General features: G+C 39.4%; 2 protein-coding genes across 3 annotated transcripts in view; one reads left to right on the forward strand and one right to left on the reverse strand.

Moving 5' to 3' along the window:
- The window catches only part of LOC134648820 (vigilin), a 37,263-nt gene extending 33,304 nt beyond the window's left edge, over positions 1 to 3,959 (reverse strand). Inside the window, exons 1-3 of one of the 2 annotated variants that reach the window (XM_063503385.1) lie at positions 3,888 to 3,959; positions 3,749 to 3,812; positions 907 to 1,170 (exon numbers count right to left, since the gene is read on the reverse strand). In XM_063503385.1, the coding sequence (XP_063359455.1) occupies positions 907 to 1,122 (216 nt within the window). In that variant the 5' untranslated portion in view covers positions 1,123 to 1,170; positions 3,749 to 3,812; positions 3,888 to 3,959. The other variant, XM_063503386.1, reaches the window with a different exon arrangement.
- Positions 3,960 to 4,112: 153 nt separating this feature from the next.
- LOC134648790 (splicing factor 3B subunit 1) lies at positions 4,113 to 21,660 on the forward strand. Its single transcript, XM_063503346.1, has 21 exons — positions 4,113 to 4,272; positions 4,692 to 4,963; positions 5,615 to 5,741; positions 5,950 to 6,029; positions 6,108 to 6,299; positions 6,661 to 6,853; positions 7,472 to 7,722; positions 8,097 to 8,286; positions 8,975 to 9,258; positions 10,516 to 10,719; positions 11,196 to 11,394; positions 11,970 to 12,128; positions 13,271 to 13,563; positions 14,257 to 14,415; positions 14,996 to 15,184; positions 15,665 to 15,847; positions 16,655 to 16,833; positions 18,646 to 18,891; positions 19,719 to 19,931; positions 20,321 to 20,537; positions 21,428 to 21,660. Exons 1-21 carry the CDS (start codon positions 4,245 to 4,247, stop codon positions 21,584 to 21,586), a joined length of 4,017 nt encoding a protein of 1,338 aa, XP_063359416.1. The 5' UTR covers positions 4,113 to 4,244; the 3' UTR covers positions 21,587 to 21,660.
- The last annotated feature ends 1,555 nt before the right edge of the window (positions 21,661 to 23,215 follow it).

Below are 23,215 nucleotides of genomic sequence, written 5' to 3' on the forward strand. Positions count from 1 at the left end.
GGAAGCGACTTTGTTTTATACTATGTAGTGATAGTCCATCTTCGAAAACAAAACATTCAGTCCGATACACGCTACTTAGGCTTTTGTTGCATCCTAGATTTGAACGTGAATTTCTCACAAGTATTCATAGCTAGACATTTACTATCATTGTCCCTATACTGCGCTACCAAGCAGATAACAATTGAAGCTAGAGGCTACACTTGAATCAATTTATACACAGAAAGGCGGTACGGTAAAAATACCGATGACGAGAACGCGATTGATTATCAACTTTATGCGTACACAAAAAAGTTGTTTTCACTTGTCGTAAATTGCGCAAATGAAATTAAAATATCATAGTGATTACGTAAGCGTGTGAGCGGCGTGTCGACGCGGCACGTGGCTGAGCCGGTACCTGGAGTATTTCACTTTTCTCTTCTTGTTACAAGTAAAACATCTTATCTTCATGTTACCATTAAAATATTGGACCTTACTCCATTGTCATAAGGCATAGGCATATTGACGCCGAAAAAAGCATGTTGAATTCTGGGCTACTTAGTATAGATTGTACCATATCATATTTAGAATAAATATGATGTTGATTGTTGACGACATTGATTAAACGTATCATAATATTTCATACTATCAATATTTTTTTAAGCCTACAGTGGCTTTTCACTTTGACATCATGACTAGATTAATGTTATGTTGAATGATAATTGTATAAAAATTAAAAATTCATCTGTTGGATTGGTCAGGTAATATTGCAATGATAGTAAGAAATGAGTATATTAGATAGTAAAGGTGTCTATTCTGGATACTTAGTGCTCTTGATGTACCTATAGCTACACAGATGAGCGGACACGACTTAGATTGTATGGCATAAACTTATACTTAAAATGCATGAAGGAAATGTATTGTGATTACCTGGGTGTGCAGCGAGGAGCCAACACGCAACTTGCTAGTAGCCTGCTGGATGTGGCGCTGCACCGGCGGCGCCGAGTGCGGCAGCGCCGGGAACAGGTCGTCGTAGGCGTTCGCCCCGCTGTTCTCATAGCCCACGTTGTTCATCTCCTCGCCGTGCGGAATCTCCGGGTGAACCGGCAACATATCCCCAACCATCATGGATTGCTGATGCATCATTTTCGTCTCCTCCAGCAGTCCTTGTCCGCGCCAAGTCGTTACAGTACTACAGAAAGATAATACAATTTAATGCTCCAATTCTGACACAACCAAGGTCATACTGCTTTCTCATTTACACTTAGTTTTAACATGTGTAAAAGAGATAGCCTCATATCCTTGATTGTCAGTTTGCACAGTGGCCATTATAGTGAGCTACATTATAATACATGCACATTAAAACTTTTCATCACCTGATGTTTGAACAACTGTTTAAATAAAATATAGTTATGTGAAAATAAAAAAGTTGAATATGTAGTTGTGACATCAATTTAAACCATATATGTGTCCAAATGTATAATAATAAATAAATAAAATAAAATAAAATAAAATGCATTTAATTCAGACAAACATGGTCCATATTTTGTTAGTACATCTTAATCTAAATTTAATACTTATAGCTAAGGTTAACTTAAAATAAACTTAAATAACTATCTTAGGTACTAAAGATAAATGCAGAGAGGACCAGTGCCTTATCAGGCCACTGTCCCACCTGCCAGCCACGACGGCCAGGAGACTGTGGCGGCTGTCGCGCACCCTGCGGAGCGTCGCGGCGCAGCGCTTGCGCAGTGTCGCGTGGAAACCGTCCACATGAGCATCAGCGAACATGCCGGACGCACTGCAGTACCGAGGCAGCCGCAACAGTACCCTGAACGCGTCATTATATTGTACGCGCATCGCGTTAAAAGCCCTTTGCGTGTATCGAGTCCACAGGCTGCAGGTGTACAGCGATGTACAGAACGCTCGAAATAATGTTATTTTTACTTGCGCTGTACACCGGCTGAACCTGCGAGCTATCATATTGGCCCTCACGGCCAAGGCCCTCCGCTCCCTCTCGATATCAGCGTCATCGCAGAAATCGTCGGTTACCAAGTGCCCAAGGTATTTAAAAGAGGTAACCCTTTTCAGTTGCATGCCATTCAAACAAATGTGTGGGATGTGTGATGGGCACTTGCTTCCCGCTTTGAAGACCATATACTCGCTCTTGCTTACATTATATTTAAGGTTATGCGCTAGGGCATATGACTCACACCTCTCAATAAGCAATCTCAGACCACCGACCGACGGGCTCAACAGTACCATGTCATCGGCATAGCTTATGTTATTGAAGCATACCCTATCTATATGACAGCCCACACGTGTACTGCTGAGCTCGCCGATCAAGGCATCGATATACAAATTGAATTATAATTATAATAATAATTGGGCCTATATACGCCCCACTGCTGGGCACACTCCTCTCATGCGCGAGAGGGCTTGGGCTATAGTCCCCACGCTAGCCCAATGCGGATTGGGGACTTCACATACATCTTTGAATTTCTTCGCAGATGTATGCAGGTTTCCTCACGATGTTTTTCTTCACCAAAAAGCTAGTGGTAAATATCAAATGATAGTTTGTACATAAGTTCCGAAAAACTCATTGGTACGAGCCAGGATTTGAATGTATTACTAAGAAATTCAGATTCAATTCTTCATTAAAATTATATTTAATCAAACTTTTAAGTAATTTTATGACAGTAGCTAACATTATTCTAACACCAGATGTGAAGATGGGATATAAAACATCCACTGACAGTGACATGATAGGTACTGACTGACATGACATGCACCTAAATGATAGGTATGGGTATTGGGTACAATGTAACTTCATTATATTACCCCTTGACTTTTCAAGAGTAATAGATAACCCACATGTATGTGACATGTTGTTATCAGTCAATTATTACAATCGTAAGAAGAGCAAGTATGACATTATCAAATGGCTCCCAAGATCACATTCATAATCTTATCTAATGAAAGTAATTATGTTATCTTTTGATTTAGTTTTATTGATCCAGTTCTAATCATGTAAATGTATTTGTTAAATATGTATAAGGTATTACAAATGAAAGAGTCAAGATTACCATGTGCAATTGTGATTTCCACACAAACAATCAGACAATTAATAGGTATTTCCCTAATTAGGTAATAGGTGCTATTATCCCTTAATGTCTTCAATTTACTAAATATGTACCTATAATTATAGAGCAGAGATAAGAACATTAATATATGTATAATATGTTATTTTATGTTTCTAAAAACTTCAAACACATACCTACATAACTAAAACAAATGTAAACAGGACATTCAAATAGAGTTGAGGAGAAGTTTAAAGTCTAACAAAATAGCTTCATTTATTTACAAAAAGCTTGGGTATAATTCTAATAGCATAAGTTTAAATTATCAGCCCAGAAATAGTAATGTAAAATCCTCTACACATGCAGGATAATAGCTTTTGCATTGATTGAGAGACGGTTAATTGAAACAAACCGCACGCAGTATTTAGTTATCTGATAAAAGTATACAAGACATGGCACACATTCTTGTTTTGACATGCTTATAGCATTTTACTTAGAATCAACGTAATTTAAGAAGATGAGAAGGCAAGTAGGTTATACAGTTAAACGTACATAAATTACTGGTCTACGGTGCTACTTATATGAAATAATAAATATCAGCATCCCGAATTCGTGATAATACGTGTCACCTTCTTTCTCCCAACACATTTGACGTGGAACTCGTCACGATATAATAAGTCAAGACTTACCTAAAGTACTGTAGCCAATCAACCTGAAAGTTTATCCTGTAGACGCCAGGATCGGGTTTTCTCCTTCCTGTGCGAAAATATATATCAAATTAATTAAGTATTTCGAAGAAAACAAAAAATTATCTCCGCTACACACACGTACCCTGTGCTGCAGCAAGTGAGCGAGCGAGAAAGATGTCAAAAATTCTGGAGTTGCCAACGCGTAGAATGTCATTGGCCAATTAGGATGCGTTCAAAAATCAAGTGATGACAAACAGACTAGGCAGTGGGAGTGAGTAGCCTATGTTGGCACTACCGTTTTTTTACAGTTATTGTAAATTTTTTTTCAGTATATGGCAAAATGCAAATACACGATACGATTTTGTTTATCTGTGGCTGCACGATACGCGTCTCGATCGGTATTTAGAACGTGTTGAGTTTATTAGTGTGAATCGTTATTATTTTATTGCAATTGTTCTGATTTCGAAATATTTGTGCAGAATAATCTCCATGAGAAATCATGGAGAAAATACCGAGAACTCATGAAGGTAAGCTCAATGATTGCTTTGAAATCACAACCAGCCATTTTTGCCACCTTTGGTTTATATTTTTATAATTATATTTCTGTATTTTTTTATTTATATTAGGGCAAAATGTGCGTAAATTCCTGCTAAACACAAGACATATATTTTTCCACTGATTGTTGATATTCTCAATTTATAAACATTAAATGTGTGGAACTCTCGTTCGAACCTGGCTGAAATAACTAATTTTGTACTACTCGGTGGTAAAAGTGGTTTAAATCAATCCCGTTCTTTATTAGATTAGATCATTCGATCTTGTTGAGGAATATAAATATTACAATAAATCAAAACCTATAATATAAACTATGTAAACTTCTAAATGCATGGTTGACAAACCACATTCATTTTTTTATACTGTACACTATGTAATCCTTTTTTTACAGCGATTGAAGCTCAAATAAAAGAAATTCAATCAAAAAAGAAAGAAATTCAATCTGAAAATGGCAACAACAAAGGTGTTTCCCTTGGTGAAACATACTATGACAGTGATATTTATGATAGCCAGGGCCAGGGTGGCAAGTCCAGATATGATGGATATGTAACTTCCATCGCGGCCAATGATGAAGTGGAAGATGAGGATGTGGAGAATGTTCCCATATCCCAGAAAAGACCAGGATACACAGCACCAGCTTCATTATTGAATGATATTGCACAGGTAAGTGCAACATAAGTACATTTACATGAATATGTTGTAAACCAGGGGTCACCAAAGTTTCTTCGGGGTCCAGTTTTTAAAATAAAACAATTATCATGATGTGTTTCTACTTGAGTTTATTAAATAAACAAATTTGGTGTACATCACAAAATAGGACAGCATACCCCTGTTGTAAACAATGAAGAAAACTGCTTGTGTACAACATAGGTATACTTTCATTTTTACTACCATCTGTCCACATTTTTCCCAGATTAGTTCATATTGAAGCCCTTTCAAAAGGCTGGAAAAGGAGTGTTCTGATATTTATCTAATCACATTACTGCAAGAGATTGCTATTGTTAATAAGTTAATACATAAATACCTTAAGGTTGTAATATTATAACTATTTGATATCAAACTTACAATAACAGACTACTTACTGCAGGCAAGAGTTAAAAATTGTCTTTTCTAACCTCTAATTTTGGTCTAAAATAGTAATCAAAAATTTTTTTGAAAATCACTATATCCATCCATCTGTGCCTATATTATTTAAAGTTAGAATGCTAGAACTGCTAATTTAATTCTTGTAAAAGTTACAAATCAGAATTTTAACTTACTATTAGAAATTTGCAAAAAAAAATTAATTTCCAAATAAATATCTTATGTTTTCAGAGTGACAAGGACTATGACCCATTTGCAGATAAACGCCGCCCAACCATTGCAGACAGGGAAGATGAGTACAGGCAAAAGAGGCGTAGGATGATCATTTCTCCGGAGCGTATGGATCCTTTTGCTGAAGGTATAATCATTTTGTAATGCAATGTTTAAATTACTGGCATTCACATACAAACTCGTCAACAAGAACTTATTTAATACACTTCTTGCTGCCTGGATTGGCTCAGTGTTTTTAGCATGAAGAGAGACAAAAAAAACAGAATTGCACTCTTTTGTGTAATATTAGATAAGAAATTATTACTGCAAATATTTACAATATGACTGAATTTCAGGTGGAAAAACTCCTGATGTGGGATCCAGAACATATACTGAAATTATGAAAGAACAATATTTGCGCGCTGAGGAAACTGAGGTAAGAACGAAAACCATTTTAAATATTTTTTTTGTGTTTAGTCTCGTGGATTGAAACCATAATACAATTTATTTGCAGTTACGAAAAAAGCTGCTTGAAAGGGCAAGGGAGGGAACTCTTAAGCCAGTCGCACAGTCCAATGGAGAAGCAGTTAAAGCTGGGGCTAAACGCAAAGGTCGTTGGGATCAGAGCTCGGACGATACTCCCTCGGTGAAGAAACCTATATCTGCTACTCCGAGCTCGCAAGCTACGCCGTCGTGGGATAATGAGGTAACTGAATGCACCTGACTAAATATATACATATGATTAACATAAATGTTATTTCTTGTTCTGAATATGTAGTGTAATTTTTATGCACTAAAATAAAATGGTATAGTATAAGGAGATATTATTGTCATTAAATATGCTAAATTAATCAGTAAATAAGGTTTAACAATTGCAGTAATTGGTAATTAGGCTATTCTTGTAAGAAGTATTTCATCTTTTTAGAAAAGAACATAACACATTTTGTATAACAATAGCACTATCAACAAGAATTAATAAACCATTAAACTCCTTACAAAACTTATGGGATCGATGGGTGAACCGATTATGAGCAATTTTTTAGGTCTTAAATTAATTGTTACTTTAGAGAGGCGCATGGGAGGAAACGCCCGGCGCCGCAGGTCGGGGCGGCGAGACGCCCGGCGCCACGCCGTCTGCCCGCGTGTGGGACGCCACGCCCGGCCACATCACGCCCGGACACGCCACGCCGGGCCGCGAGACGCCGGCCCAGCACGCCTCCAGGCGTAACCGCTGGGACGAGACGCCCAAAACTGACAGAGGTGATACTGATGCATATCATTCCTTGTCCAACCGTGTCGTGACGGCTTGGAACCGTTTACCGGATAGTGTTGTGACTGCCCCCTCGGTCAATGTGTTTAAAAACAGATTGGACAATTGGCTTTTAAACAATAAGTTAGACTGATGATTACTAGTGAAGTGATATGACTATACAAACTTTGAACTATATAACACTGGACACTGTGTGACATACGCCCATCAGCTCAATAGCTGCTCGCCTATAATTATATAATAATAATAATAATATGACCACCGGCAGCTTGGGTCTTGCCCCGCTGCTGGCGGCACCCTAGGTTAGGTTTTTTATAATATGTTTATAAGTATTTTGTATTGTTTTTGTATTTTATTTTTATATCCATATTGTAAAAAACCAACCTAAGAAGAGAAATTAATAAAAGAATAATAATATTATTATTTTAGTTTACGTTATAATCAGTGTATTTTTCCCCAAGCGACTTTACATGTGCTACGCCGTAACACGTAGATATTTTACTTTGTATAGAAGCAAGAAATATTCAAACATTGAAAGGCACATACGCGCTGGCCGTTGCAACCGCGACCTATCGCCGCGGTTTTTCACCTTTTACTTTTATTTACAGAAACTCCCGGGCACAATAGCGGGTGGGCCGAAACCCCGCGCACGGACCGCGGCGCCGGCGTGGACACCATCCAGGAGACTCCCACGCCGGGCACCAAGCGGCGCTCGCGCTGGGACGAGACGCCCGGCGCCACGCCCGCGCCCGCCACGCCCACGCCCAGCCACGCCACGCCCAGCCACGCCACGCCCAGCCACACGCCCGGACACGCCACGCCATCCACTCCGCACACGCCCGTCTTTACACCTGGAGGAGTAAGTATATACCGAAACATATTTTTCAGGAGCACTCCGTAAATCCTGACCTGAGACGACTTTTTCGATTAAAATCTTGGCCACTAGCTGACTTCAAAAACCCTATAAAATACCTCTTTGGATTTTTTGTAATAATTATGTTAGTCATACAAACAGTGATCTTGAGTGTCAATCAAGTATGCAGTTAAATCTCTCATTTGAGGCTAACTCCATAACTAATTTAACAATTAGGGAATTAGGTACGTGGACGGGTAGTATGGTGGGACAACTTAAAAAAAAAAATTAGGGATAAGTTCGCCTTTGTACCTTTACTCAAAGATAGACATGTCATACATCAGATGTGGAGATATATTAATATGTTTATATTTTTTTAGTCAACACCAGTGGGGATGAAAGCCATGGCCATGGCCACGCCGACGCCGGGCCACGTGGCGGCCATGACTCCGGAGCAGCTGCAAGCGTACCGCTGGGAGAAGGAAATAGACGAACGCAACCGGCCCTACACCGACGAAGAACTAGATTCCATGTTCCCACCAGGGTACAAGGTTTTGCCGCCGCCTGCCGGTACGTACATAACTACCCGCCCACTCCTTACTTCATTTCTGTTTTTTTTACAATGTTGTCTTAACAATACTTGATCAAACGAAATTGAGACGTTTTTAAGGCGAACACAGTAGTAAAATTAATTCCCGCTTTAGTTTCAGGACACATGTATTAAACAAAGCCAACTACACGTGGAAAACGACCATCGTAATGAGAGTTAAAAAATACATGTGTTGTTGAATTTAAAACAGACAGAATATTCTATTTAATACTCAATTTTTCTTTCAGATGATTGATGACAATAGGACTTTATGGTCTCATGCCGTTGGACTGCCAGATTTTGCTTTAACAATGAAATGAATAGCTTATATTAGTTTCAGTTATACTGTGCATGTTATATTGTTTTTTTATGCGAATGCCACGCCGGTGCGACTGCGGGGCGCGGGGATGGAAGGAATGGAAACTGCGTTTGCCTTCCTAGTGCCACGTCGAGGCGGCCGCGTGTGTCGTTAAAAACCTGATAAATCATTAACTTTGTATAAGGCAGTAACATCAAAGGATAGTCGCCGTTGCCCGAAGTCACGCCGGCCGCGCCGACACGGCACTCGCTGCTAGCATTGTTACATTAGCAACACGTCGCGCCCGCGTACATTCGCTAAGCGTCCAATGGCTCCCGACCGCCTCGTTAATTGTTTATGTTGTCGCCCAGGTTATGTTCCGATTCGGACGCCGGCTCGTAAGCTGACCGCAACACCTACCCCCTTGGCTGGTACCCCAATCGGCTTTTTCATGCAGACGGAGGATGTGGGCGGGTCGGCCGCGGCGGCCGCGCGCCTGCTGGACCCGCAGCCTAAGGGGAGCCAGCAGCTGCCCTTCATGAAGCCGGAGGACGCCCAGTACTTTGACAAACTGCTCATTGACGTCGACGAGGAGACGCTCTCGCCCGACGAACTCAAAGAAAGGAAGATCATGAAACTGTTGCTTAAAATCAAGGTAAATATTCAGGCAACACTCGTTTAACATTCATAAAAAAATAAAAAAATAAATGTTTAAAATGTGTTACACTATCTGTTAACTCTGCAACTTCATGTGATGTTGAATAAAACTTTTCTATGTCTATGTCTATGTCTATAACTTTTCTGCAGATTTCCGATTTATAAATTTGATCCAAACAAAAACTAAAACAGATAAACTAAAACTATTTATTAAGTTGTGCTATGTAACAGATTAATGGTACTCTTTTCGTACACTGTTTATAGTTCGTTCTTTTTTAGGGTTCCGTAGCCAAATGGCAAAAAACGGAACCCTTATAGATTCGTCATGTCTGTCTGTCTGTCCGTCTGTCCGTCTGTCTGTCCGTCCGTATGTCACAGCCACTTTTTTCCGAAACTATAAGAACTATACTGTTGAAACTTGGTAAGTAGATGTATTCTGTGAACCGCATTAAGATTTTCACGCAAAAATAGAAAAAAAAACAATAAATTTTTAAGGTTCCCCATACTTCGAACTGAAACTCAAAAATTTTTTTTTCATCAAGCCCATACGTGTGGGGTATCTATGGATAGGTCTTCAAAAGTGATATTGAGGTTTCTAATATCATTTTTTTCTAAACTGAATAGTTTGCGCGAGAGACACACTTCCAAAGTGGTAAAATGTGTGTCCCCCCCCCCTGTAACTTCTAAAATAAGAGAATGATAAAACTAAAAAAAATATATGATGTACATTACCATGTAAACTTCCACCGAAAATTGGTTTGAACGAGATCTAGTAAGTAGTTTTTTTTTATACGTCTTAAATCGCCTAAATACGGAACCCTTCATGGGCGAGTCCGACTCGCACTTGGCCGCTTTTTTTTGCATTAGAAATAAGGTAAACAATCTTGATGTGTCTTTTAATTGAAAAACACATTTTAAAAATAAGTTACGGTAAATATGTAACAATTATGAATCTAATACGATCTTTTATAGTCTTCCGCTTTCATAAGTAATTAGTTATTGATTTTAAAAAAGTGTTTTTCAATTAAAAGACATGTGAAAATCGCTTACCTTCTTTCAAGTTATTTCGAATGCTAAACTATAGAATATATGTATACCCTTTACCCATGTATAGTAGAACTGTTACGTATATTGAGAAAATTTGCGCGGGTCACTTTGTCAAAATCCTTCAGCTTTGCTTCGTGTCTCTGATACCACTCGTTTAAAATGATTACCACTCGTTTACACAATATTTAGATTGAACATGTGATTTCAGAACGGCACCCCGCCCATGTGCAAGGCGGCGCTCCGCCAGATCACGGACAAGGCGCGCGAGTTCGGCGCCGGGCCGCTGTTCAACCAGATCCTGCCGCTGCTCATGAGCCCCACGCTCGAGGACCAGGAGCGCCATCTGCTGGTCAAAGTTATCGACAGGATTCTGTACAAACTTGACGACTTGGTGCGCCCGTATGTGCACAAGGTTTGTAATACTATCATTTGTTTCTTTACCTGTAACGAAAAAAGGCCTAATCACTACATAGTATAAAACAAAGTCGCTTCCCTGTCTGTCTGTCTGTCTGTATGCTTAGATCTTTAAAACTACGCAACGGATTTTGATGCGGTTTTTTTTAATAGAGTGATTCAAGAGGAAGGTTTGAAACTGCATTGCAAACAAGGTGCATTGAAACTGTGTACTATGTATTGCCACAAAATTGTATGCTAACTAGATAGTATAAAGTTCAGTTTTAGTGATAAAAACATGCTTACAAAAGCACCTATAAAATTCAACAAGAATCCTCTTTAAAAGTCACGCTGTATACCTTCAGCTAAAGTAGAAAACCTCTTATTTCAATCAAACAGAGTTAAGAGACTTGTAACTTAAGCCATTGTCACGACTTTAGCCGATCAGTGATATGCAGTTGTTTTGTTTTATAAAATAAATATTTATTATTTTAGATTTTGGTCGTGATTGAACCTCTTCTCATTGATGAAGATTACTACGCGCGTGTGGAAGGTCGTGAGATCATCTCTAACTTGGCCAAGGCCGCCGGTCTAGCCACCATGATTTCCACCATGAGACCTGATATCGACAACATCGATGAATACGTGAGAAACACTACAGCCAGGGCTTTCGCCGTCGTTGCTTCAGCTTTGGGTAAGAATATACTTCATATAAAAAGGACGTTAAGGACGGAAAATTTCGTAAATTGACCTGCCATTTCCTATCTCTATCGCACGCGTGTAATTATGTTGCTATCTATGAGCAATCTATGTATTTTTTTCTCTATGATATGGCGGAAGAAAATATTTTTTTTTTTGCATTCCCGCCGACATCATTAGTTAATGATGTCGGAAAGTTAATATTTTCTTCCGCCATGTCATAGAGAAAAAAATACATAGATTGCTCACTCCATACATCAGTTCTGATACCAAACAGACTATTAATTTCAGTGTCTACACTGTGTGTGTAGACACTGAAATTAATAGTCTTTTTGGTATCAAAACTGATGTATGGAGTGAACACTCTTGTCTTACTATATTTCTCTATGGCCATATCGTAAGTTCCATGCAAGACGCAGACTTTGTTTTTGACAGAAGGATGTTTGTAGAGATCGTGCCTCAGGCTTGTCATGTGGACACCGCGTTCAAACAGATTGGTAGAGTTTGTATTTCATAAATTGTAATTCAACCTTTTAATATTTTTTAACTATGTTTTAATACATATTACAGGTATACCTTCTCTACTGCCCTTCTTGAAGGCTGTGTGTCGATCAAAGAAGTCATGGCAGGCGCGCCACACTGGTATAAAGATCGTGCAACAGATCGCCATTCTGATGGGGTGTGCCATATTACCGCATCTTAAATCGCTCGTCGAAATTATTGAACATGGTGAGTTACTACTTTTATAATTCATTCATAAAGTGGCCATTCACTTTTGCAGCTACATTAATTAAATTACAATCTTAATCAAAGCTACATGGTACCAAGTGTTTTAAAGCAATACGAATTAAGAGTGAGAGCTTAATACCACCAAGTAGGAGCCATCTTAATGTATGGGTAAACAATAAGTTTGCTATTTTCATCGTGCAATTGAAATTCAAGGAGGAGGATTCAAGATTGTCCGCCTACCACAGAAGAGTTTAAGTGTATGCATGTGTTTGGATCAGGGATGTTGCGGATGCAGATTTTTTGACATCCGCGGATGCGGATGCGGATGCGGATTTTTAAAGGCTCACATCCGCGGATGCGGATGCGGATGCGGATGTCAAGATTAGGTACTTAGAGAACGTCAAATATTACATTTTTAGTATTTTTTTATTAAAAAAACCAAACGTTCATATCTATTTGTTTTATGATATATATTGAGTATTTATTTATTTATTTAATTTAGGTTATATTTATATATGTACGCTTTATTTTTATTTATTTAAGTATTTCTATTTATGTTTATGTATATTATTTGTAACAATGTGTATTCAAAACTTGCATTTCATTAACTTTAGTGATTGTACACTATTGTGTTGTTTGTCATTCATCGTTACTTCTGTTTTGTTTTATTCGTTTCCTCAAAGGTTAACTGGAAGAGATCCCATACAGGGATAAGTTCGCCTTTGTTGTATTTAATTTACTCTGTAACTATGTTTCTCGTGTTTTTATTTCTATGTGCAATAAAGTATATACATACATACATACGTTTAGTATTTGAGCAAGAATATAGGTGCGTTATATTTAATAAACAGTAACTTCGCCGACTTTTCTGGATCTAGACGATTTCGTTATAGGTAATGACGAAATTACCTAGCACTTACGCCGCCGCTAAGACGTTCCTGTACCGACTTGTTCAACATCCGCATCCGCATAAGCTCCGCATCGATTTTATGCGGATGCGGATGCGGATGCGGATGTTGAAAATATTGCGGATGTTCCGCGGTTGCGGATGCGGATGCGGATGTTCGCAACATCCCTGGTTTGGATGAATGAAAAAGAGAGTGTAATCATGATTACTTACTACATATTTTTGTACCAACTAGGTTTGGTCGACGAGCAACAAAAAGTCCGTACTATCACTGCGTTGGCGAGCGCCGCCTTGGCCGAGGCAGCCACGCCGTACGGCATCGAGTCCTTCGACTCGGTCCTCAAGCCCCTGTGGAAGGGTATCCGCACACACCGAGGCAAAGGTCTGGCCGCCTTCCTCAAGGCCATTGGCTACCTCATCCCATTAATGGATGCCGAATACGCCAACTATTACACGCGTGAAGTGATGTTGATTCTCATTCGTGAGTTCCAGTCGCCTGATGAGGAAATGAAGAAGATTGTACTAAAGGTAAGCAATTGTTTTACAACTACACTTTCCATTTATCTAGAAGATTATGCTATACTTTAAATTGGGAAATTTGAATCTAATTGTGTAGTAAATTAAGTTCAATTACATATGTACCAAAAATAAATTTATGGAATGTTGGTACTCTGTTGAAAGAGAGTGTATTATATTGCATTACAAGGCAAAATGGCAGCTCCTAATTGAAAGAAACGATGTTCGGCAGACATTGTCAAAAAATGAATCTGAATCGGAATGGGTCTGATGAATGAATGACTTAAGGTAAGGAGAAACACTTACTTTTTAGGGTTCCGTACCCAAAGGGTAAAAACGGGACCCTATTACTAAGACTCCGCTGTCCATCCGTCCGTCCGTCTGTCACCAGGCTGTATCTCACGAACCGTGATAGCTAGACAGTTGAAATTTTCACAGATGATGTATTTCTGTTGGCGCTATAACAACAAATACTAAAAACAATAAAATAAAGATTTAAGTGGGGCTCCCATACAACAAACGTGATTTTTGACCGAAGTTAAGCAACGTCGGGCGGGGTCAGTACTTGGATGGGTGATCGTTTTTTTGCTTGTATTGCTTTATTTTTGTTGATGGTGCGGAACCTTCCGTGCGCGAGTCCGACTCGCACTTGGCCGGTTTTTTTATTTTATGATTTACATTTCTATAATTTACAAACGATTTCAGGTAGTGAAACAGTGTTGCGGCACCGACGGTGTAGAACCGCAATACATTATGGACGAAATCTTGCCACACTTCTTCAAGCACTTCTGGAACCATCGTATGGCCCTCGACAGGCGTAACTACCGACAGCTTGTTGACACTACGGTGGAAATTGCTAATAAGGTCAGTTTTTAATGTCTTTTGATTTAGTCTTCTAGAGTAGAGAGGTTTCTTCTTGTAAGAAAGGGCTTGTTTTATTGATACTTTCGTTACTTAATAAATAAAGGTCATAATATTCTATTCTGTTCCCACACATATTACACACGTCCTGTCCAAGTGCCCCCAATGTGGGCTCATGAAGCTTTTTTTCAGGAGTCTGTGCTTCCACTATGGGTTCACAACTTCAAAGTGGAAGCACACTTGGACGTGTGACTGTCATTACAGTTTCTATGGGGACAGTGAACATGTTAAAATTGTTAAATAATAACATTGTAGAGTTTCCTCGGGAAAAAAAATGAACATTCAATACTCAATCATTTATATTCATTCTTTACCTGTCGTCTGCGTTTATTTATTTATTTTTTGCAATTTTAAAGGATGATATTGTTCTATACACCTATATGTGTGTATAGAACAATATCATCCTTTAAAATTGAGATTTTATACAAATAAAGGTTGCGTTCGCAACATATAGGTAGCGCTTGTTTTTAATTACCTCCTACACGAAACGTCAGTGTGTAATTGTATTTGTTATATTATACAGGTGGGCGCTTCAGAAATCATAAACAGAATAGTGGACGACCTGAAAGACGACAACGAGCAATACCGTAAGATGGTGATGGAGTCGATCGAGAAGATCCTCGCCAACCTGGGCGCGGCCGACATCGACTCCAAGCTCGAGGAGGCTCTCATCGACGGCATCCTGTACGCCTTCCAGGAACAGACCACTGAGGTAATACATAACTTGCGTTGTTTAATGCAGCATTAGGAAAATGCCTACATCAGTCACAAACACTTATGATGATTAACTTGTCCGATCCCGCGACCCGAAAACTAATTTTGTCGTTGTCTCCCAGTATGGCTCACATTTGAGCCGTGGGAGTTGAAATTTTGAATATCGTGGGAAATCTGGAAAATTTATTTACGGCTCCTATTTGAGCCCTTGGGATATGACAGGTTAAGTGAATACTTGTAATACTTTTTTTCCCGCAAAGCTTTTTGCGTATCCTTCGAAAGTAAAACTGGATAAATAGAATCATAATAATCTGATAGCTTAGCACGACTTGCGTAGTCGCTCTGGCGGTCTAGCATGAGTTGCGTTCTCGCGCGTGACTCCCTGAATCAATGATAATATGACAAACAATCATTATGACTTAAAAATTTATGGGAAACAACGGGACCCCAAGCTTTATCATAATTTTTTGTTGCACAGGATGTGGTAATGCTGAACGGGTTCGGCACAATAGTGAACCAGCTGGGCAAGCGCGTGAAGCCATACTTGCCGCAAATCTGCGGTATCATCCTGTGGCGCATGAACAACAAGTCGGCCAAGGTGCGCCAGCAGGCCGCCGACCTCATCTCGCGCATCGCCGTCGTCATGAAGACGTGTCAGGAGGTGCGTCTCTAGTTATCATGATAAACAAGCTTGTAGCACAGAATAAATAATAGTAGAAGACACTCTCGTTCGCGTCTCAAAATGAGTCTGTTACGATCAGCACAGATATGGCCGCTAGGTGGCGACAGCGCCACGCGCGGTTTTGGTTCAGAAACGCGTCACTTTTCAGGATTGCCATAAAACAAACCTAACCTAACCCATCTATAGGATAACCTGACGAAAATTCTGAAAAGTTAACGTTTCAGTTTTATGACTAATGATAATATGAAAAACAATACATTATGACTTAAAACTTTATGGGAAACAAAGGGACCCCGTAAATAATACGTCATGACAAATCCTTCATAAGAATCGTTCTCTGAGAAGATGTCTGCGGTTGCGTCTAATGGCCACGACTCATTTCATACATTTTGTATGGGTCGCGGCAATTAAGTAGACCGAAGACCTATTTTTTGAGAATGGCCGACAGACCGCACATCAACAGCTAGGAGTTTTGAAGACTAAATAAAAGTTCATTTTGAAGGATATATAAGGATGGATAACGATGTTCATCGGCTGCATCAGATTATGCCTATATATTACCTAAATGCATATAATATGTCCGTTCCGTCGCTTAAAAGTAAACGAACTTTTAATATCAAGCTAACTGACACCAATTAGAATTGTATTTGTACGTACACCCAACCGCAATATTACATCAGTTGATGAATGAATTCTATATTCGCTAATTCGCTGTATATACAGCTTTATAGCCTATATTGGCTAACATAAAATAACTTTATAACGAATACTCTTTCTTCTTCCCAGGAAAAATTGATGGGTCATCTTGGAGTTGTCCTCTACGAATATTTGGGTGAAGAGTACCCGGAAGTGCTCGGTTCCATCCTGGGGGCGCTGAAGGCGATCGTGAACGTGATTGGCATGACCAAAATGACGCCGCCCATCAAGGATCTACTTCCGAGATTAACACCCATCTTGAAGAACAGGTAATTTATTTACTTACAAACTATTTATGATTTACGAATGCTAGTCGGTCAAAAATCAACAACAAAGTCCGAATGATGGACTACTAATACACTCTTGAGACGAAGACGTCTTATTTTTTCAGGATGACATGGGTTTAGATGTAAAGCTTTGAGTGGAAATAGTAGGCAAGATACTAAATTACAATTAGAGTACACAAGTGTATATTTTTCGTAGGTTGTTAAGTTTTTTTAAGAATTTCCTCGAGGTAGTAAAAAAGCGGCCAAGTGCGAGTCGGACTCGCCCATGAAGGGTTCCGTATTTAGGCGATTTATGACGTATTAAAAAAAAAACTACTTACTAGATCTCGTTCAAACCAATTTTCGGTGGAAGTTTACATGGTAATGTACTTCGTATATTTTGTCTTGTTAAAAATGTCTATATCATTAAGCGATTCATTTTCCTATTATACATTTTACTCCAATTTAAGTAGGTATAGTATCAAAATCTGGAATTATAATATGGGCGTGTTTTAAATTAAATCGACACCGAGTTGCGAATTTACTTTTCGCACGTGTATTGTACAACGTTTTATACAGTACATTTGGCCCTTTAATTTTTTCCATAGGCACGTATTGTCCTTAATCCCGCCCTATGGCGGTAAAGTGGCCCCATATGTACTGTAAAATACTTTACATCACCGCTACGCCAGGAGAAAATCTCACTTCCTGGCCAAGGCAAGACGTAAAACTTTAGACAAACAGATCGCATGTTTATGGCCCTCACCTTCGGTTCGGGCCACAAACACTTGCGATCTGGAACATTCACGATTTCACCTCCCTAGGTATGTAACGTATTATTATAGTAATTAATACTAGCTTCTGCTCGTGACTTCGTCTGCGTGGGATGATGATGATTAATAAAAAGCGGCCAAGTGCGAGTCGGACTCGCCCATGAAGGGTTCCGTATTTAGGGGATTTATGACGTACTTAGATATTAAAAAAAACTTCTTACTAGATCTCGTTCAAACCAATTTTCGGTGGAAGTTTGCATGGTAATGTACGTACATCATATATTTTTTTTAGTTTTATCATTCTCTTATTTTAGAAGTTACAGGGGGGGGGGACACACATTTTACCACTTTGGAAGTGTCTCTCGCGCAAACTATTCAGTTTAGAAAAAAATGATATTAGAAACCTCAATATCATTTTTGAAGACCTATCCATAGACACCCCACACGTATGGGTTTGATGAAAAAAATTTTTTTGAGTTTCAGTTCGAAGTATGGGGAACCCCAAAAAATTATTGTTTTTTTTTCTATTTTTGTATGAAAATCTTAATGCGGTTCACAGAATACATCTACTTAGCAAGTTTCAACAGTATAGTTCTTATAGTTTCGGAGAAAAGTGGCTGTGACATTCGGACGGACAGACAGACGGACAGACAGACAGACATGACGAATCTATAAGGGTTCCGTTTTTTGCCATTTGGCTACGGAACCCTAAAAAGCCGATTTTCAAAAGGTTACAGTTAATTTTGGAACAATGTAAAGTAATGCGGAAAATTATAAAAAAAAAAACCAAAATAATTGATCTAAAGTTATAGTTTTCTTTTAATTTTCATTTTCCTATTGACTGCTCTATTATATTGCACACAACTGTATGCATAATCTATAGCTGGTCAACCAAATCTTGTCAGTAAAAAATTCGAATTTTCTATGGTACGATATCTCTTCGCGCCTACATTTTTCAAATTTGCCGCCTTTTTCTACTGTCAAGATCTGGTTGACCAAGTATACGTTCCATCTCGATGTTGATGATTATTTTGTTTCACAGGCACGAAAAAGTCCAAGAGAATTGCATTGATCTAGTCGGACGAATCGCAGACAGAGGTCCAGAGTTTGTCTCGGCCAGAGAGTGGATGAGGATATGTTTCGAGCTATTGGAGCTTCTGAAGGCGCACAAGAAAGCCATCAGAAGAGCCACTGTCAATACGTTCGGTTACATCGCCAAAGCTATCGGACCTCACGACGTGCTGGCGACGTTGTTGAACAACTTGAAAGTTCAGGAGCGACAAAACAGGTGAGTGAGACCCTTTTATGGCTGGCTACTCAAACTAATTTGAACCATGTAGCCTTTTAACACAGGCTATCATGCGATGGTTTTCTTTTATGGAAAGTATACAAAAAAAATCGCAAACACCATTTCCTTATCATATCTTATGATTTATCAGGTAATCATAAAACATACCAAAAATACTAACGAAACGTTTGAAAATAGTTATGCCAAACATAAAATAGTATTTTATGCAACCGTTGTTTAGGAGGGGTCAAAAAAGGCGAGTGGCGTGAGTAACAATTTGAGGCGAAGCCGAAAATTGTTAATAAAGACGCCACGAGTATTTTTTGACTCTGTTAAACAACGTTGCATACAATACTTTTTCTACGACCAAGCACTTACTTTTAAATAAAATTGTAAAAACAAATATTTTTAATTCAACAAGTAGCAAAGATGGAGGACACGGGCGGGAAAAGAATGAATGAATGAATGAAATTAAAAAAAAAAACATGTCTATGGTTCACTTATTTGTCAGGGATGACATTTAAAATAAGGTTGGCAACACTGTATTTAATTCAATATTTTTAAAGTGGTCATTACACGAAGTATCGTAAAATCGCCAAAAAGATACTGCGTGTATGCACAAATTCTTTTTTGGGGCATAGGCTAGACTTGTCTTGACAACTATAAGGTAGAGTTTTAAAGGTGTGTGCACGACCCTTTAAATGACAAATAAAAGTACGGGAGTAGAAAAATGGTTTTATGTGATGTTCTTGATCAGTTTTATTCTATAATATAATTAGTCTTGTATAATTTTCATATATAACATTTAATTTTTACTTTTATTTCAGAGTGTGCACAACAGTCGCCATTGCGATCGTCGCCGAGACCTGCTCACCGTTCACAGTGTTGCCGGCTCTCATGAACGAGTACCGGGTGCCAGAGCTGAACGTCCAGAACGGCGTGCTAAAGTCCTTATCTTTCCTGTTTGAGTATATCGGTGAAATGGGCAAGGATTACATTTATGCTGTGTGCCCGTTGCTCGAAGATGCTCTTATGGACAGGTTGGTATATTTACTATCGGATTAACTCTGAAAGCTAATAACGCCTTAAATCGTCATGAGCTCGTTTGCCCTATTAACTCGCGGAATATATAAATTCTCCTTAGTTGGAAATAAGGCTGAAATTAGACTTCTTGTTCGCGGTATTTCATAGTATCATTTTTGTTACATCTAGGACTAAGTATAATGACCGTTCGTAACCCTTATTGAAACAAGTAAGGCCTACCGATGGCCAGAAGCGTGGATATTTTAAATATGAAGAAAGTGGTTCAAACCGTTAAGAAGCTTTTTGCAATTCTTATGTCATGATTACTTTTTCTTTAGTTATACATGACACCTGTATCCATTTTGAAGAATATATTGTTACTTACGTATACCATTTTATTTTGCAGAGATCTAGTGCACAGACAAACGGCGTGCGCGGCGATAAAGCACATGGCGCTCGGCGTGTACGGGTTCGGGTGCGAGGACGCGCTGGTGCACCTGCTCAACCACGTGTGGCCCAACATCTTCGAGACGTCGCCGCATCTCGTGCAGGCCTTCATGGACGCCGTCGAGGGCATGCGCGTCGCGCTGGGGCCCATCAAGATACTCCAGTACGCGTTACAAGTGAGTAATCATTTTAGGAAACTTTCAAGGCACATGGAAAAAATTCGGAAACTTCTCATATTTTTGTATAAAGCTTTGGATTCCTCCGAAAACGGTGGCGTAATATGACGGCCGCTATATAGCGTTGAATGACGTCACTAGAACGTTGTCTATGTAAACAAGATGGCGCGGTTTCCTAGACGGCGTTGATTGTCAACGTAACGTAAAAAGCGGTGCCGTCATTTGGAAGACGGCCGTCATGACGGTGTCGATAGTTTCGTGAACGTTTTATTAGATAGCGGTGACGCCATTTTGAATAAATGACACGGGATTTGAATAAATGATTCCGTACTACGATTATTTTCCTCTTCTGATGATATTTCATCCTCCAAGTAAATTATAGATGGTCAAGCAAATCTTGTCAGTAGAAAAAGGCGCGAAATTCAAATGTTCTATGGGACGTTATCCCTTCGCGCCTACATTTTTCAAATTTGCCGCTTTGACTTTGGTGGCTGACGGGGTGTTATAACGCCGTGGTACTTTCCACATGTCGTCACCGTAAAGACGGCCGTCTTTTGCGGCCGCTATATGACGGCCGTCATATTACGGGCATTACGGCACTGTTTTCGGAGGAATCCAAAGCTTAAGTGGCGAGAGTACAGCGGCAAGTTCGGTGGGGCGTGTAGCGTGCTAGCGTGGCGTCGAACTTCCGAGAGATTTGAACAGTGTGCAATGGGGCCGCTCGCAAACGTTTGCATTTGTTTCACATGGACGCCGAGCCGCAGGAGCCTCTAGCTCTAGGGTCACCTCGATCGCTCGCTTATCAATTGACCTTATTTTTATAATATCAAGTGATCATCAGAAAGTTACGTAAACTACTACTAGCCTAAATACTACGTTAATTTTTCCAGGGTTTGTTCCACCCAGCCAGAAAAGTCCGCGACGTTTACTGGAAGATCTACAACACGCTTTACATCGGCGGCCAGGACGCGCTGGTGGCCGGCTACCCGCGGATACAAAACGATCCAAACAATCACTTCATAAGATATGAATTAGATTACTTGCTGTAAAATTAAGTCTAGACATTATAGTGCGTGACGCTATTTACTATAGTTATGGTTTTATTTTGCCGAGAGTTAAATAATTTAAAGGACTTGTACGTCGTTTATATTATTTACGTCACGCTAGGCCCGTAAGTGGGATAGTGGGATTTTCTCCCCGCTACGCGAGGAGAAAATCTCACTTCCTGGCCAAGGCAAGACGTAAAATAAAATTTTAGACAAACCACGGGCGGTAATTCGTAAAGCCCCAGATCGCATATTTATGGCCCGAACCGAAAACACATGCGATCTGGAGCATTCACGAATTCACCTCCCTAGGTATGTAATGTACTATTTTATATTTCAATAGCTACTTACTGTCCATGCATAAGTGTAGCCGCTGTGCACGAAAAGTTTCATATAATAGTCGTGCAAATGTGATCAGTGACCACGGCCGGATTTCCGCCTAGGCCCGGTAACCTAGCAAAGGTTTTGAGATGGAGAGGGGGTCCCCTTAAATTTAAGAGCCATACCAAGTGCCTAGGAGCCCTAGGTCTCTAAGTCCGGGCCTGTCATTGACCAGTGACCACCTTGCGCGACGGTAATATAAAATAGTATGCAAACGTCGATAGACTCGTCGTCGTCGTGTATCAAATTCTATATAAGAAATTATTTTTGCGGGCAGCCGCACTTTTTCAGTCATGTTGACAACACCGATACATTGAAACCGTAAGTTATAACTCATTATCAGTCAAATCCCATTGCACCATTTTTATTTTCAAACTCTTAAGATCGGTTTTCCTAGGATAGCGGTGCCGTCATATAGCGGCCGTCTCCATACTAAATAATACGGCTTAATATGGATGTCGTAGTATTTGTATGGAGACGGCCGTTATATGACGGCACCGCTTTCGGAGGAAACCAAAGCTTTAGCCACTCATAGAACATGTAACATAATGTAATCACATACTTCATTAATTGACTTCAAATCTGGCCAGTCACCACGGAAGAAAGAATGAGCGCGCCGCGCTCTACCAGTCACCAACATAATAAAGATCATTTTACTGTCACGAATGAAATACGCACTACAATAACTCCGTCTTACTATCTGTCTGTACCATGTATTTTCTGCCTGTACTAGTAAACCTATGACTCCTGTGAGGTTATTTGACTCATATTAGGTGCAATTGTTAAGAATAAAGAGTATAAAAGATTCCGTTTCTTAATTATCCTTCAATACATTTTGTATGTACCTGTAAGATTAAAATGTTATCATTTCACTATTTGAAAATTAAAGTAATCTCATTCATTTTGTATCCAACACATGTTTTGATGATTTTGTGTTGGGCCAAAGGTCAATTTTAAAGGTCTAACCATGTCACCACCACCCTTGGACTCTCGTCATGTGTGTGATTGCTGTGGAAGACGCCGCTCTGGTATTGGACTCTTCAGACATCGCGGACGTTGCAATCAATGGACAAATATTAACACATTGTTAAATGCATTATTATATTATGGTTCTGCTCAGGCTTATATTTAAAATGAGAGCTTAACGTTAACAATTTCCTTAATGACTAGAAATACATTTTACACTCATAATATCACTGGCGTCGAAAAAATAAATATGTATCTCGAAACAACATAGGTATTAGGTACGTA

This window comes from Cydia amplana, chromosome 6, assembly GCF_948474715.1.
Source record: "Cydia amplana chromosome 6, ilCydAmpl1.1, whole genome shotgun sequence".
Classification (NCBI taxonomy): Eukaryota; Metazoa; Arthropoda; class Insecta; order Lepidoptera; family Tortricidae; genus Cydia; species Cydia amplana.